The 14,750-nt window shown below is 44.0% G+C and overlaps 1 protein-coding gene across 2 annotated transcripts in view; it reads left to right on the top strand.

The window, feature by feature from the left end:
* The window catches only part of HEG1 (heart development protein with EGF like domains 1), a 90,661-nt gene that overhangs the window by 16,545 nt on the left and 59,366 nt on the right, over positions 1 to 14,750 (top strand). For both annotated transcript variants that reach the window (XM_053903462.1, XM_053903461.1), the window contains exons 2-3: positions 12,055 to 12,342; positions 13,998 to 14,279. In XM_053903462.1, coding sequence (XP_053759437.1) covers positions 12,055 to 12,342; positions 13,998 to 14,279 — 570 coding nt within the window. The remainder of the gene's footprint in view (positions 1 to 12,054; positions 12,343 to 13,997; positions 14,280 to 14,750) is intronic.

Here is a 14,750-nt window from a genome sequence, read left to right as displayed (position 1 = left end):
ATGGGATTCTTGTCCCAAACCTGCACCCAGGATACCTTCTCTGCCCAGCTCCCTAGCTTCTCTGCCTACCAAACTTCCAGGATACCTTCTCTGCCTAGCTGGGCCTCTTCTCACACCCCCATGTCACTGACATCCACATCACAGGAATTTATTAACCCCATTCAGCTCTCTTGGAAGCGATAGGCCCCTTGAGGCAGAATCCAGTGTCTTGTGTGTGGTTGATGCTCAGTAAATATATTTTTTATCTATTTTTAAGGGTACAAGTTATTGGCATTGAGTACATTCACAGTGTTGTACTACCATCACCACCATGAATTTCCAGAACTGTTTCATTATCCCAGATGGGAACTCATTAGGTAATGACTCCTCATTCCTCCCTCTCCCCAGCCTCTGCTAATCTCTATTCTCCTTTTTGTCTCTATGACTTTACCTATTACAGGTACCTCATGTAAGTGGAATCATATAATATTTGTTCTTTTGTGACTGGCTTTTTTCACCTAGCATGACGTCTTCAAGGTTCATTCATGCAGTGTATGTCAGATTTCCTTCCTTTTTAAGGCCAAGCGACATTCTCTTGCATGTATGTAGCACATTTTGCTCATCTAGTCATCCATCAATGGGCATTTGGGTTGCTTCAACCTTTTGGCTATTGTGAATAATACTGCTGTCAACACGTGTGTACAAATGTCTGTTTGATTCTCTGCCTTTAGTTCTTTTGTGTATGTCCCTAGCAGTGCAATTGCTGGATCATATGGCAATTCTATGTTTAAGTTTTTGAGGAATGACCAAACTGTTTCCTACAGTGGCTGTGCCAGTTTATATTCCTATCAGCAATGCACGGAAGTTCCAATTTCTCTTAAGTTCTCGTCAACACCTACTTTCCTTTCTTTTTCTTTTCCTTTTTTTTTTCCTTGATAATAGCTGTCCTAATGAGTATGAAAGTAAACAGTCTTTTGAATTTATAAATGCCACCCACTGGACGTATTATGGACCTGGCGCTATTATTGTCCCTCTTGGACCCCGGTCCTGTCTGAGGGTCAGATTAGTTCATTGCTATGGTCCCTAAGGGCAGGGGTCACTTTCAGAGAGGGATGGGGGCACCAAGGACAACCCAGGCAATTTCCCAACTTTGGCCAGAATGCATGATGCAAAGCACTGGATGTTAGCTAGCGAAGCAGGCTACATGCCATAAATTAGTTTGGGAAGAGTTGGCTGAGCTCCTGTCTTCTCAGTCCTCACTGGCTTCATTTGGGTGTGGTTAACTAGGAAAGACACCAGAAAGAAAGGGCTGGGCTGGGCTCTGGTCTCCATCCTGCCACTTAGTTCTGGGTTATTCTAGGCATGTGACCTTAGTACTGAGGCTTAGCCTTCTGTTCCTAAAATGGGGTAAGAATTCCTATCTTGCTTGCCATGCAGAATGTCAGGACCCAACAGGATAATTTAGCCCCCTGAAATTATCAAGTAAAGAAGCGCTTTGCAGATTGTAAACATGTGGGATTTCTTAATTCGATCTCTGAGAATAGGGGCAAAATTCCATCCTCCTATAAAGTTCCAGTGGACAATGTCCTGCTCCTCTTGTGGTTTACAGCCATCTACCATACCAAAAAGGGGATTAAAAAGGGAGCTTTTTCATTTCAGTTCTAGTCCTGTGTGAGCAATTGAATCTGAGGAAAATCTCTAAAAATTATAAAGAAATTCACTATCGTTGGTATGAGAACCCATGCTAGCACATGCAGTCATGTGGCTAGAAAGCACCCAGCTCTCCCATGTGTTCCCCAAGTTGAGGGATCCCAGGAAAGCTCTGAGGGGGAGCCAGAAACAGGGAATTCACAGCTGGGGGAGGGGGGGAAGTCAGTGTCTTTTCCAGAACGTTCTCTCATGAGCCTTAACCCTAACAATCTGAGTTTCATCTTCTCTTTGCCACGTGACACTCCGGAAAGTCCCAGGGACTCTGGTTGACTATTCTCTGGCCTTTCCACAGGCTTGGCCCCTGCCTCTCTGTGGTGTCTCGGCACTCATTGCCTTGCTGGCTCCTATTTCAATTCATCCTATCCTTCCCTGGTCCTCTGTGTCTCCTTCACTGACTCTTCCTCTCCCTCTGATTCAAGGTTCCCCTTAATTCAGTCCTCGACCGTCACTTTTCCCTTCATACTCCATCTCCTCATCCCTCTTCCTAATTGACAGTCCCAAATTTTTAACGGCCTGTCAGACATTTCCAGTGGGAAGTTATAATGTCACCCCTCACTTCATATTTTGAAAACAGGCTTTTCTTGTCTCTCAAACTCATTCTCCATTCTGCCTCCACTCTTTATTATTATTCTTTTCATTACTCATTAAATTATCTCTGAGAAGCTGCTTTAGAGGTCTTCTTGCTCAGTGTTCCTGCTAATAAGTGCAGCTATCATCAAACCAAACCTGTCTGATTCCAAAGCCCCTGTGCCACAGGCTAGGTTGCTCCTCTTAGGGAGGAGTGGGACATTGCTCATGGATTTGAGACCGGGGTTTGAAGACCAGGGGGACGTTGTTCCCTGACCAATGCCTTAAAGCCCATGTCACAGAATAAGCTGGGATGTGAGGGAACAAGAGCTGGGTTCAGATTGTGAATCTGCCGTTTAGTGCATGACCTTGAACAACCACTTAATCTTTCTGCCCTTCTTCCCGGGTGCCATGATACCCACTTGACCAGCTGTCATTCTCATTAAATGAGATAAATGCCCTTGAAAACATTTAGCACGTGGTAAGCACTGAGTAGCTATTTGTGAAATCTGATTCTAAATGGAGGGAAATGAAAATAAAGGGATCCTGCTTTAACTCTGTGACATAGGGCCCACAGGAGTGGTTGACAGTGCAATGTGGGGGCGGGCTGGGCCCTCTGGGAGGAAATTGCCTCTTTGGATGACACAGCATACTCCCTGTACACACCCACTCCACTGCTCAGAAACAATGCATGTTGAAAAACCCCAAATCATGGGGTGGGTGGTGAGGAGTTGACTCTATAGCAGCTGCTAATTAGGAAATCCTACTCCCAGGCTGTGCTAGCATCCCTGATGTTGGTTCACAAACAGATGTTTTAGAACATGAAGACACTACAGAAGTGGAAGTTGTCAACCTGGGGGAAAAAACAGGCAAAGCAATGAAACTGTCTTGACACAGGGGGCTGAGTGCAGAGGGAAAGACGGTATTTCCAGCTCAAATATACCTGGGAGGTTGGGACATCTCAACTCCAGTATGAGGCTGGTTGGTGCGGCTCAGTTGCCGTGGGATGTGAGTGAGGTTGAGCAAGTACCTCTGACTATCTGGGGAGAGGGATGGGTGAGGTGAGGAGAGCCAGCCTCAGAGGCTGCCCCTGAGTGTCCAGTAGGGCACAGGGTCTTCATCCTCCTTCTCCGGCCCAGACTCTGAAGCCTGAGGTGTACCTTCTTTCCATTTCTCCAAGGCCATTTCTCTTCTCTGCCAAGAGTCAGAGCAGGTTCTGGATTCTCCCCCTGCACGTGTTAGGTCCCTGCTGACTCCTAGCCGCTTTACTCTAAATTTCTCTCCCACTCGGGGTTTACCCCTGTGCTGAACAGGGAGCTACGCCAAAACCAAAATTCAACCACAGTACTCCTAAACAACTCAGGGCTTCTGAAGGGATTCATCCTTGGACCTCAATAAATATTTTAGCACTGGACTCATTGTTCCCCCACCAAGATACAGCATGGAATCATGTCAAGCACTTGCATGTTCACAATCAAAAGATTGTGAATGGGTGGCAGAGTGGGTGGGCTGGGGTGCCGCATGGTTAGTTAATCCCCTTCTGAAGAGTAGTTCATAGGTAGTAAAGAAGTAGAGGGACATCCAGAGTTCAACAGCAGGCAGTGGAATACTATTCTTTTGGAACCCTGGGCCAGTAACATCAGGGGCTTATGCCAGAGGTGGGTCTGGCTCTCACACTGTGCCTTCCTAGTTCTCCCTGCATCTGCTGGCAGAGTGTCCTGGAGCAAAGCCAGAGCGAGGCCCCAGCTCACAGAGCCCACCTCAGTCCTTTCAGGGGGTGCACCCCTAGCTTCCAGCAGAGCTTGTACCTCTGCAACTAGCTCTGCTCTGCTGCCTGGAGAGGGGTTGGTTAGCAGTGCCTGCCAAAGTCATGTCCAAATCTGTCCGTTCACATTGAGAGACCTAGACCCCTTGAACAGCTGCAATGGGTGTAGCACTCACTACGGACCAGATAGTCTTTGACACTCTCACATGTGTGTGTACTGTGTCACAGCCCAGTGAGGTAGGTGCTGTCATTATCCCCCTGTTACAGACGAAGAAGCCAAGGCAGAGAAATTACGTATGTCATCCAAGGTCATACGGCATGTACATGGTAGAACCAGAAGTCTAACACAGACAGCCTGACTTTAGCCAGTTTGTATGTTACCCACTGCTTCTCTTGTTAAGTAAGTACTGAGTTTCTATATCCAGACAGGGAGCTGGAGGCAGGCTCTTTTCCTTTTAGATGAGAGAGTGTCCACATAGAGAACACAGATTCTCAAGGTGGGGTAAGCAGGTGACTTTCCCCGTCATGTGTTCCGGGGGGAAGAAAGGGAAACATCCCCAGAAGAAGAGTGACGGTACAGGTAAGAATTTCTGATCAATCCAGGTGGCTATGGCACCTGCAACTGAGGGAAAGAGGGTAGAGGTGGCATCATAAGCCCACAGGTCCCTAACGCCCACAGGGCCCAGCAGTGGCAGTACTGACCAGGGGTGTGTTCAGTCTCTAGTTGCTGTGGACAGATGGTCATCCCCTTGATCAGGCCACCAGCTATGGCCACAGCTGGTGCTGAGTGGTTAGGTACCCAGAGGCTGGTTGTCCAGACACAGGTAAACTCATCAGTCCTTCAGCTGGGTGCTCAAGGCCACTCATAATGCTTATGTTTCAGAAATAGCTGTATTATGAGCAAGTTGCATGAGCCACCTTTATATTGAAAGTCTACAGGCTTTACCTACCTTAGGGAGCAGTCTAGGGACCAAAGAAAGCCCCTTCTAAGAAGGCTTCCGGACCTAGAGTCCTTTTACCAAGATACCAACTTTTTTGTTCTTTTTCTTAGAAGATGCTTTTTTTTTTTTTTTAAAGTTTATTTTTAGGAATCTCTACACCCAACATGGGGCTTGAACTCACAGCCCTGAGATCAAGAGTCGCATGCTCTTACAAGTGAGCCAAGCCAGGCACCCCAGGAGATGCAGGTTTTTAAACAGATACATATGTATATATATGTTTATGTTTATAAATATATGCATATTTATTTATGTTTATATATACATATATATTTTTTTAATGTTTATTTTCTTTTTGAGAGAGAGAGCATGAGTAGGAGAGGCAGAGAGAGGGAGAGAGAATCCCAAGCAGGCTCTGTGCTGTCAGTGCAGAGCCAAATGCAGGGCTCAGACTCACAAACTGTAAGATCATGACCTGAGCTGAAATCAAGAGTTGGATGCTTAACCACCTGAGCCACCCAGGTGCCCCTAAACACATCTATTTTTAATAACATAAGGTCATATGGTACATGCCATTTTTTAATTTATATTTTTAATTAACTGTACAGGGTGAACATAGTACATATCTAAAACTGTATCAATAATATATTTTGGTCAGCCCTTTAAAATCTTGTTGTCTTGTAATTACTTACAAGGTCCTATTGCAGAAATTTAGGTTGTTTCCAATTTTCATTATTATAAACAATGCTGTGGTAAACTTCCCTGTGCCTGAATCTGTGCATATCCTTAAGAATTTCCTTGAAATTAATTTCCAAAAACGGAATTCCTGGGTCGAAATATATGCCTATTTTTAAGACTTTTGCAATGGATTGAGGAATTTCTCACCAGAATGTGCCAGTTACATTCTTATTGGTGTTGTATAGAGGTGCCAGTCTGCTATGCCCTCAGTGACACTACATCTTATCATTTTTTGAGTCTTTGCCAATTTGATAGGCAAATATAAATTTATATAAAAAGTTGAAAAAAAGGCTTTTCTAGTTTACATTTGTATTTTATTTCTTTCCAACAATACTGTCATGTATTTATTCTCAAATTATACATTTTCTTCTGTGAATCACATATTCATGTTCTTTGTGAGATGTACATCTTAGGAATTTTTTTAAGCTTATTTACTTTGAGAGAAAGAGGGGGGAGAGGGGTCAGAGAGAGAGGGAGAGAGAGAACCGCAAGCGGGCTTCGTGCTGTCAGGGCAGAGCCCAGTGTGGGGCTCAAACTCATAACCGTGAGATCATGACCTGAGCCAAAATCTAGTCGGACCCTTAACCTTAGACTGAGCTACCCAGGTGCCCTTTACATCTTAGGACTTTGAAAAACTTCACGTGTTAGGAATGCTAAACTTTTATCATCCGCTGTAGGCGTTTACCCTGGCTCGTTATCTAACTTCTTTGAATTTAAATTCTTATTTTTTATCAAACTCATACATAGTTTAAAGATCAAATATGTTTTATAAGGCTATTATAAAAAACCCTGACCACTCCTACTACCAATCGTTTTCCGCTTCCCAGAATCAGCCACTTTCAACCCTTTTAACAAGCTCTTTTAGTAATCCTGTCCATACCTCTCAGTAACATGCTTAAATTGCTATTTGTTGATTCATTGTTTTGGTTTTAGGCAATATTAATTAGTTTCTCTCAATGGAAATTTCATATTACTGCAAGCTCTACCAGTTGGAAGTGATACACTCTCTGTTCTTCAGGGTCAGCTTGAGGAACTTGAAAATGCATTTTTTACACAACTTAAAGTCACCCTCAACACAACATGATTCTGGTTATGCCCTCCTGACTTATGCGCTATTGTTATCCATGGTTTGCTTTATCTTGTTTTATTAATCCCACAGATGAGAAATTATTTTAGAAATTCAATGTTGCTTTAGATTTATGCACATATTTACCATTTTCTTTGCTCATTATATCTTCTTGCCTCTTCTAGCTTTTATCTAGCATTGTTTTTCTTGCTTGACATAAAATTCTCCCTAATTTCCTTTTGTGGAGGTGGTTGATAAACTGAAATTTGACTGAAAATGTTTCTGTTTTGAAAGAGAGTCTCAGGATATTTTTCAAAGATAGTTTTACTGAATGTACAATATTTACCCACTGGTTTTGGACTTCCATTATTGCTGTTGAGAAATCAGCTGTTAGTCTAATTGTCATCTTCTATACATGATTTGTCATTTTCCCTGTTCTGGTTGTTTTTAAGATGTACCTTGTCTGTGGTTTTCTGCAGTTTGACTATGATGTGAGTTTATATTTCTGTACTATTTTGTTTTCTAAGGATTTGTTGGGCTTCCTTAGTTTGAGGGAAATTCTCAGCCATTACCTTTTTGAATATCGCCATTTCTCTCTTTTCTCTCTTCTCCGCCTAGAACTCCAGTTATATATATATTGGACTTTCTCACTCCTATCTTCCTTGTCTCTTCCTCTCTTTTCCATATCTTCTATCTTTTTATATCATCTGGGTGTTCTCTCATCATCTGTCTTGTAATTATTAGTTCTTTTTTCAGCCGTATCTAAATCTGTCAAGTTTCCTAGTTTCAATCATTATATTTTATTCATTTTTAGAATTTCCATTTAGAGTTCTTTCACTTCTTTTGGCCATTATTTATAGTCTCTCTCTCATTTTTAGTTTCTTATTTCTTTTTATGTATTTTATATACTTACATTCTTTGACTGATATTTCCAGTATTTGAAGGCTTTGCCTATCTAGGTTGCTGACTTTTACCCACTGATGCCTTTTTTCCTTTTATATTTTGTGCTTTTTGACAGTGATCTCTTATTCCTTAGAATTTTATCAATGAATGATAAAATCGGATTGAAGGTATGTTCATTTAGAGAGCATTCACATTTATTTCTGCAAAGCAAGAGGCACTGTATATCCGAACCACTTTTCCTTCACACTAATGGGGTATATGTGGGTGCACATATGTGCATGTGTATTTGAGATATGATTTACATACCATAAAATGCACCCTCTTAAAGTATATGATTTAGTGGTTTTAGTATATTCACAAAGTTCAAGACCACTTTTAAAATATATCCTTGGCTTGAGGTTTAGACCATACAAGTATTGTGAGTTTGTGCTGCATACCCACATGAGGGTTACCTTTCCGGTTACAAATTCTTGAGTGAGATTTATTTTCCTTCATCTAAAACCAAGATCAAAGGCCACTTTTCCCTGCTGGCCCCCTTCTGCAGGGCAGATTTTTTTTCCCTATGTGTCTGACACCCATAGTATAGCCCTAGTCCCAGCTTTATACAGTCTGAGTTTCCTCTCAGACTCTCTCCTTAAGAGTTTTGTCTCCTGTCTCCTACATCCTCCTAATAATCAGACCAGAAGTTCAAGCTCACAAAAGTTGAGCAGGTGCCCCAGGGCAGCTTCTAACTGCCGAGAATTAGCTCACTTCTCTGTATTCCAGCTCTTGGTTCATGTTTGGCCTTAGAAGATGTGATTCTTTACTTACTTGCCAACTCAGCAATGCATTTAGAAATATTGTGTAAAACATATTTTATTTAGTATATTTCGTTTATAGTGGTAGGATGATTTGGGACAATGCAAGACTACGGTCTGCCTTTTTTGTTTTGTTTATAGGGTACATTTCTTTTTCCTTCTTCCATCTTTTGTCACCCCTCCAGGGTGACAGCATGGTTCAGTGCGACTCATGTCTTGTCTTTATGTGGCCATTCCGTACCTTCTAAAGACTGCAGTGGAACTCCTAGGGACATTCCCAGTTCTGTGAAGAAGGGCATGTTGCTGCTTCCTCAGCCATGGGCTTCCTCAGAGGCTCAACAATAGCCAAGTGTCACCCTCATCTTAAGGCTATAATAGAGCAAAATTCATTTTCTTCCTTTGCTCATGGCTTACCAGCTTCCAGGCATTGGTTTTGGGTCGCTTCTACCTCCCCACAATCACTTTTTTTCTGGCTTCTTTTAAGAACACTCTCTCTTCATTGTGCCCAAATGACCAGGAGGATAGAGGGAGCATCCTCAGACCCTTTCACCTTATCTGGAGAGGCCAATTTGCCTTGCAGCTCAAATAGAAAGAACAAAGGGAAGATGTTGTGTGGGTCTCTGGTCTCAAGTTGAAATTGTGGATTTGGTGGCTGCCCCTGGAAACACCCCTCCAAATCCCATTTTCAGGTGAATGTGGTCCTTGCCTGTCTGGGGCTGGACCCCAGAGGAACCCAGATGCTTGGCAACGTCCCTCCCCTCTCCAGGAAGTTTCTGTTAATTATCAATTACGGGAAACAGAATAAGAAGCACGAAAGCAGCGATTCTCAAGGGATTTGGGGAGGAAAGTGTTCCTTTAAGAAAGTTTGTCAGAATCTCTTATGGAAGATTTAAAAATCACTACCCCTCCAACCCCAATAAATGAGCCATACTTCTGGTGGGAGTGGACCAGAGTGGAGGAAATGTGGAGAACCATTGACCTAGAACTGCATTGTCCAGTGCTGTAGCCACTAGCCACATGTGGCTGTTGTGCTCTTGAAGTACAACTAGTATCATACTCTGGAATTTACAGGTGTCATACCAAAAGAAGAATGCAAAGTATCTCAACTTTTATATCAATTACATATTGAAATGCTACTATTTTGAATGTGTCAGGTATGTAAAGTATTTATTAAAATTAATTTCCTCTGTTACTTTTAAGTTTATTTATTTATTTTGAGAGAGAGAGAGGGAGAGCGAGAGAGAGCACATGAGTAGGGGGAGAGGAGAGAGACAGGGAGAGAGAGAATCAGAATCCCCAGCAGGCTCCAAGCTGTCAATGCAGAGCCCAGCGTGGGGCTTGAAGTCATGAACTGTAAGATCACATGACCTGAGCCAAAATGAAGTCAGTCGCCCAACTGACTGAGCCACCCAGGCGCCCCTCATCTGTTACTTTTTAAAGTAAACTTACATATGTGGTTTGCATTTGCGTCTTACTTTATACATCTCTTAGAGCTGATCTAGAAGATAACTCGTTCCTTTTGGGAAAGTGTGATATTTTGAGCTGAACCATAGGTTCTGCCTGCAGCCGCTACTGGTCAGATGGCTGGCCATGTTTTGCCTGACTCATACAGATAGAAGTGACTTCATTCATTCCCACCGAGGTCTCTCAGCAGTGCTCACAGCCCGTGATCCTAAGCAGAATGAAAAATATCCTTCCCAAATGAGGAAAATAAAAATAGGTTTTTAAGGGACCCATGTAATCAGCAATAACTTTAAATGGTCCTTGTCCTCATTGCTTTCTCTAGAAACTCATTAAACTCTGTGCCCTCCAATTAGCACATGTATTTCATATTCACTTCCACATTAGCTTGGATATCCAGGGAAATGGCTCTTAAAATGTGGTCTGTGTTTTAGTCTTGGTTTCAGGAGCTGACACCCCAGCAGTGGTGGGGCTCCCTCTTCCAAGCCGTGGCTGCGTCGTGTGCACACATCTTCAGAGTACAAGGCACCCTCCTTGGGCTGGACTTGGGCGTCCCACCAACCGGCCCTGACTCTGAACCCCCTGCCTTGATAAATGATACCTAATTCCACAGATGGTTGCTTCTGCGCCCGGTTTCCCCTCAACTTTCACCTGATCGTGATGTTTGTAACTCATGCCCTCTCTGCCATCATGTTGGGCAATATGGCAGAAAATGATCACTTCAGTATATTTCCCGACTAATCTAAATCCATCCCCTAATTTATAAATGTCAAATAACAGTCCGTACTAATAAGCAACCTTTCCTCAACACCCCTGCGCCGGAAGCGAGGGGGAACAGGAGGATTTGCTACCACGCGCTTTGTCCTGAGCACTGGGCACAGCTGAATGCTCAGGGGCTTGGGCAGGGAGCAGGCTGTCTGGTGACTTGGGCAAGCAATATGAGCCCCCGCCCCGTACCTCCTCTGCCTCCCGGGCAGAGTTGGAGAAGAGCACCTACCTCGACATTGCACAAGGGTTGAACAAATGAGGACATGTCGAGAACATACCTCCGTGGTTGGCATGCACACACATACATGATTGCTGTTATATTTTTTTTTTTTACCAAAATGAGACTATACTCTCAATTCTATTTTGAAACTTTAAAAAAATTTTTTTAATGTTTTATTTTTGAGAGAGAGTGACAGCAGGGAAGGGGCAGAGAAAGGGAGACAGAGGCTCCAAAGTGGGCTCCACACTGACAGTAGAGAGCCCAATGTGGGGCTTGAACCCACAAATTGCGAGATCATGACCTGAGCTGAAGTCGGGCAGTTAACCAACCCAGCCACCCAGGGGCCCCTGAAACCTGTTGTTTTAACTCAATAATACCTGTAAAACGTCTTTATTTTTATAACATTTTAATACCTCATCATGTCCTTCCATACGGACACAATGCAACTGGTTTAATTGATCTGTGGCTGTAGGATTTTCAGTTTTGTTTGTTCCTTCCTTCCTTCTATTCTTCCTTCCTTTCTTTTTTGCTATTATAAACAATGACATCATGACTATCAGTGCAGCTAAATTTTTGTCCACATTCTTGAGTATTTCCTTAGGATAAATTCAAAGAAAACAAAAGCACTGCATCAAACCTATTTACGTTACAAAGGTTTTGGTAATATTGCCAAATCCTTCACATGTTTTTCCAGAATTAGGCATGTCCCACCTCCCACCCCCTGCCTGCAAGAGTAGGTGTCAGGATCGAGAGCTGCCAGCTTTTACCCTCCTACCATGCAGAAGACACAATTCACAACCTTGATGCATGCGAGTGCTTCCTTCCCCCTGCTCACACCTGACCTGCGTCCCCTGAGCCCCTCCCGGAGCCTGCCTGGATCCCAGAGCTTCAGGTCCTCTCCCCTGAGCCCTGTATTGGTCTCTTTCTGTCCGTTTTCATCATTTTTCCACTTACTGTAAAATTCAATACTACCATAGTATTGTTGCTACATAATTTCTCCCACTGCATTGTAAGAATAATTACTGTGTGGAAAAAAAGAAAGGTGAAATTATTCTACCTGAATCCAATTCTTTACTGAGTATCTGCTCATGGCAGACAGAGAACCAGCAGGCTCTTACTGATCCATTTTCTTATTGTTTCAGCTGTGGTAAGGAACCACTGGCCAGAAAGTAGCACCAAACCCCACATAGAAAACATCACCATTGATCAGAACCAAATGGACTTTTCAACGGTGGTCTCCAAGGAGGGCGTGATGACTCAGACCCCCAGAAAGAGCCACACTTCTTCAGATGCTCCAGAAAACTTCATTCCACAAACTGAAGCAGCAGATGCTAGAGGAAGAAATGACTCTTCCAGGAAAACAAATTTCACCATTTCCCCTGTTGGGTCTGACACAGCAACAGCTCTGACTTCCCAGAGCCTCACCAGAGGTGAGTTTGTGCCAACGATGCTCATTTCATTCATGTATGTCCGGTCCTGGAAGATGAAGTTTCTGCCAGTCTCCCTCTTCCCCATCCTGAGTGCCCATCCAAGGGTCCTAGGCTGGGGTAGCTCACCCCTGTGGCTCAGGCTCCATCTGTGGCATGCTGTGATTAAGTGAGTTATCAGCATAGACCAGCTGAGGGTGCAGATTTGCCTACAGCCCCGAGAAGTCCTGGGAATTGACATTCCATGGCCAGACTGAGTCCAAAGGACACCCGCTGATCATGCCCCACACCACAGCCTCAGAGATACCAGATCTGGTCTGGTAGGCTGCGTGGCTGCCCAAATGGCGGTTCCTGCTTGAATCTGCACAGCTCGGTGGCTTGACACTTCTAGCAAAAAGTTTCAAGAAATGGCTAGGGCTGGATGTGTAAGATTTGACTGAGGAAGGGAAGACACAGAAAACTGACACCGCTTAGGTACCTACTGTATACCGACATATCTATTCTCTCAATTCTCACCGCAAGCCAATGAGGTCACGTTATTCTCATTTTAGGAATTTGGAAACTGAAGGTAGAGATGGTAATTAATCAGAGGTGTATAGGTCAAACAGCTAATAGGTTTTAAAGCTGGGATTTGAGCCTAAGTCTGTATGTCTGAGCACGGTGGGAGGGATAGCTTAGGAGTGGGATGCACAGACCATGTGAGGAAAAGGACAGAAGTGTGGTCTTTTTGTGGAGTGGGAAGGCTGGCAGCTTCCCATGGGGGAGGGTGTAAGTCACACATGGAGGAGAGGATAGTTGTGTGCATGGGGTGAGGAGGAGTCACAGAGGACTTAGAAAACCAGGCAGTTTAGATTTGGTGTTGTAGGAAGAGTCACCGAAGGTTTTTGAACAAGGCAGTGACATGATTAAAGCGAATTTGGGGGGGATTCACCTGGCAGGCAGGTATAAGATGTCTGGGGTAGGAGATGGGGCAGAGTGAACCTGGGACCACCCAGGCGGACATAGAAGTCCAGATGCCTGGTGCTAAGATCCATGGCCTGGTGGCCTCAGGGGTAGAGAGGAAGCAATTGGTAAAGACTCTTCACAAAGGAAAATTGATACGAACTTGGTAACAACCTAAAAGTAGAAGATGACGCCATCAAAGATGGCCCCCTGCTTTCATGAGCTTGTTGCAGGGGGTCGGGTTGAGGGACTCAATTCTATAAAGAGTACGAATGACAGTATTTTATGTTCCCTTCATGACATGATGGACACAGAGCTTAGACTTGCGCCTGATGCTGCCTGAGTTCGTTGGTCATCCAGGTTTTGGAAATTTTGTTTATGTTGAATTCAAGTAAATAATTCTGGGGCCAGCATTATGGAATGTGAGTGATGAATCATGGTGATCAGAGTCCGATCTTTGATCCCATATCATCTGATACTTAGCTTCATTGTGCCCCTTTTAGAGTAACTTCACCACAAAATGCAGCCTTTGTTTGTGAGATCTGAAAACAGTCTTTGTCTTGGTTTGTGATCTCTCACTCAGGAGTTAATTTTTCATAGAATGAATAATTGCTCTTAATTTGTTTTCATGGAGGTCAGAGGTGAGCCCACTCAAACATTATTCAGACATTTTGAAGTCTGCTGGTGGAATTTTAATTGTTGGTGTCTGCTTTCAGCATTGGGGACACTTCGCTTGCCATCCAGTTCAGGGTCAGAAGGAAGAACTGCCACTTCTCACACTGAGAGCGGAACGACCCAGGGGTCCCTGGCAAGAGGAAAGGGGCTCCCTGAAGACGTGACCGTGCACACCCAACTGGCTGCCACTTGGGTTTTCAGCCAGGCCCCTCTTCCTGCTTTAGAGATGGAAGAGGAGACCACGCTCTCTAGGAAGAGAAATTTTTCAGGACCAGCGCTCTCCAGGACACCGGCTCACTCCCCTCCCTCAGACCACCCCGGATGTGAGTGCTCCTATCCCAGTCTCACCTGCTGAAATCATTCAGAATAGAAGTAATAGATGCGTACATCTTGCTAGTAACATACCTGTCACAGGGGCCGAGGCGAGGAGACATTAAAGACAAACGCAAAGTATTTGGGGGAAAAGTACCATCCGCACAATTTACCTTCATACTGAAGTTTGTCTTTAAATTTTTGTTAACGTTTATTCATATTTGAGAGGGAGAGAGCGAGGAAGGGGCAGAGAGAGAGGGAGACACAGAATCCGAAGCAGGCTCCAGGCTTTGAGCTGTCAGCACAGAGCCCGATGCAGGGCTTAAACTTATAAACTGTGAGATCATGACCTGATCCAAAGTCGGACACTTACCTGACTGGGTGGACTGAGCCACCCAGGTGCCCCTGAAGTTCGTCTTTAAAATATGTTCTCTTTAACTGCATAGGAGGGAAAATAGGAGTTGGTCAGGGGGCTGCTCTGG

Source organism: Panthera pardus, unplaced genomic scaffold, assembly GCF_024362965.1.
Source record: "Panthera pardus isolate Hobbes unplaced genomic scaffold, ASM2436296v1 HiC_scaffold_16, whole genome shotgun sequence".
Classification (NCBI taxonomy): Eukaryota; Metazoa; Chordata; class Mammalia; order Carnivora; family Felidae; genus Panthera; species Panthera pardus.
The sequence above is the reverse complement of the archived record's forward strand: the minus strand, read 5'-3'. Positions and strand labels throughout refer to the sequence as shown.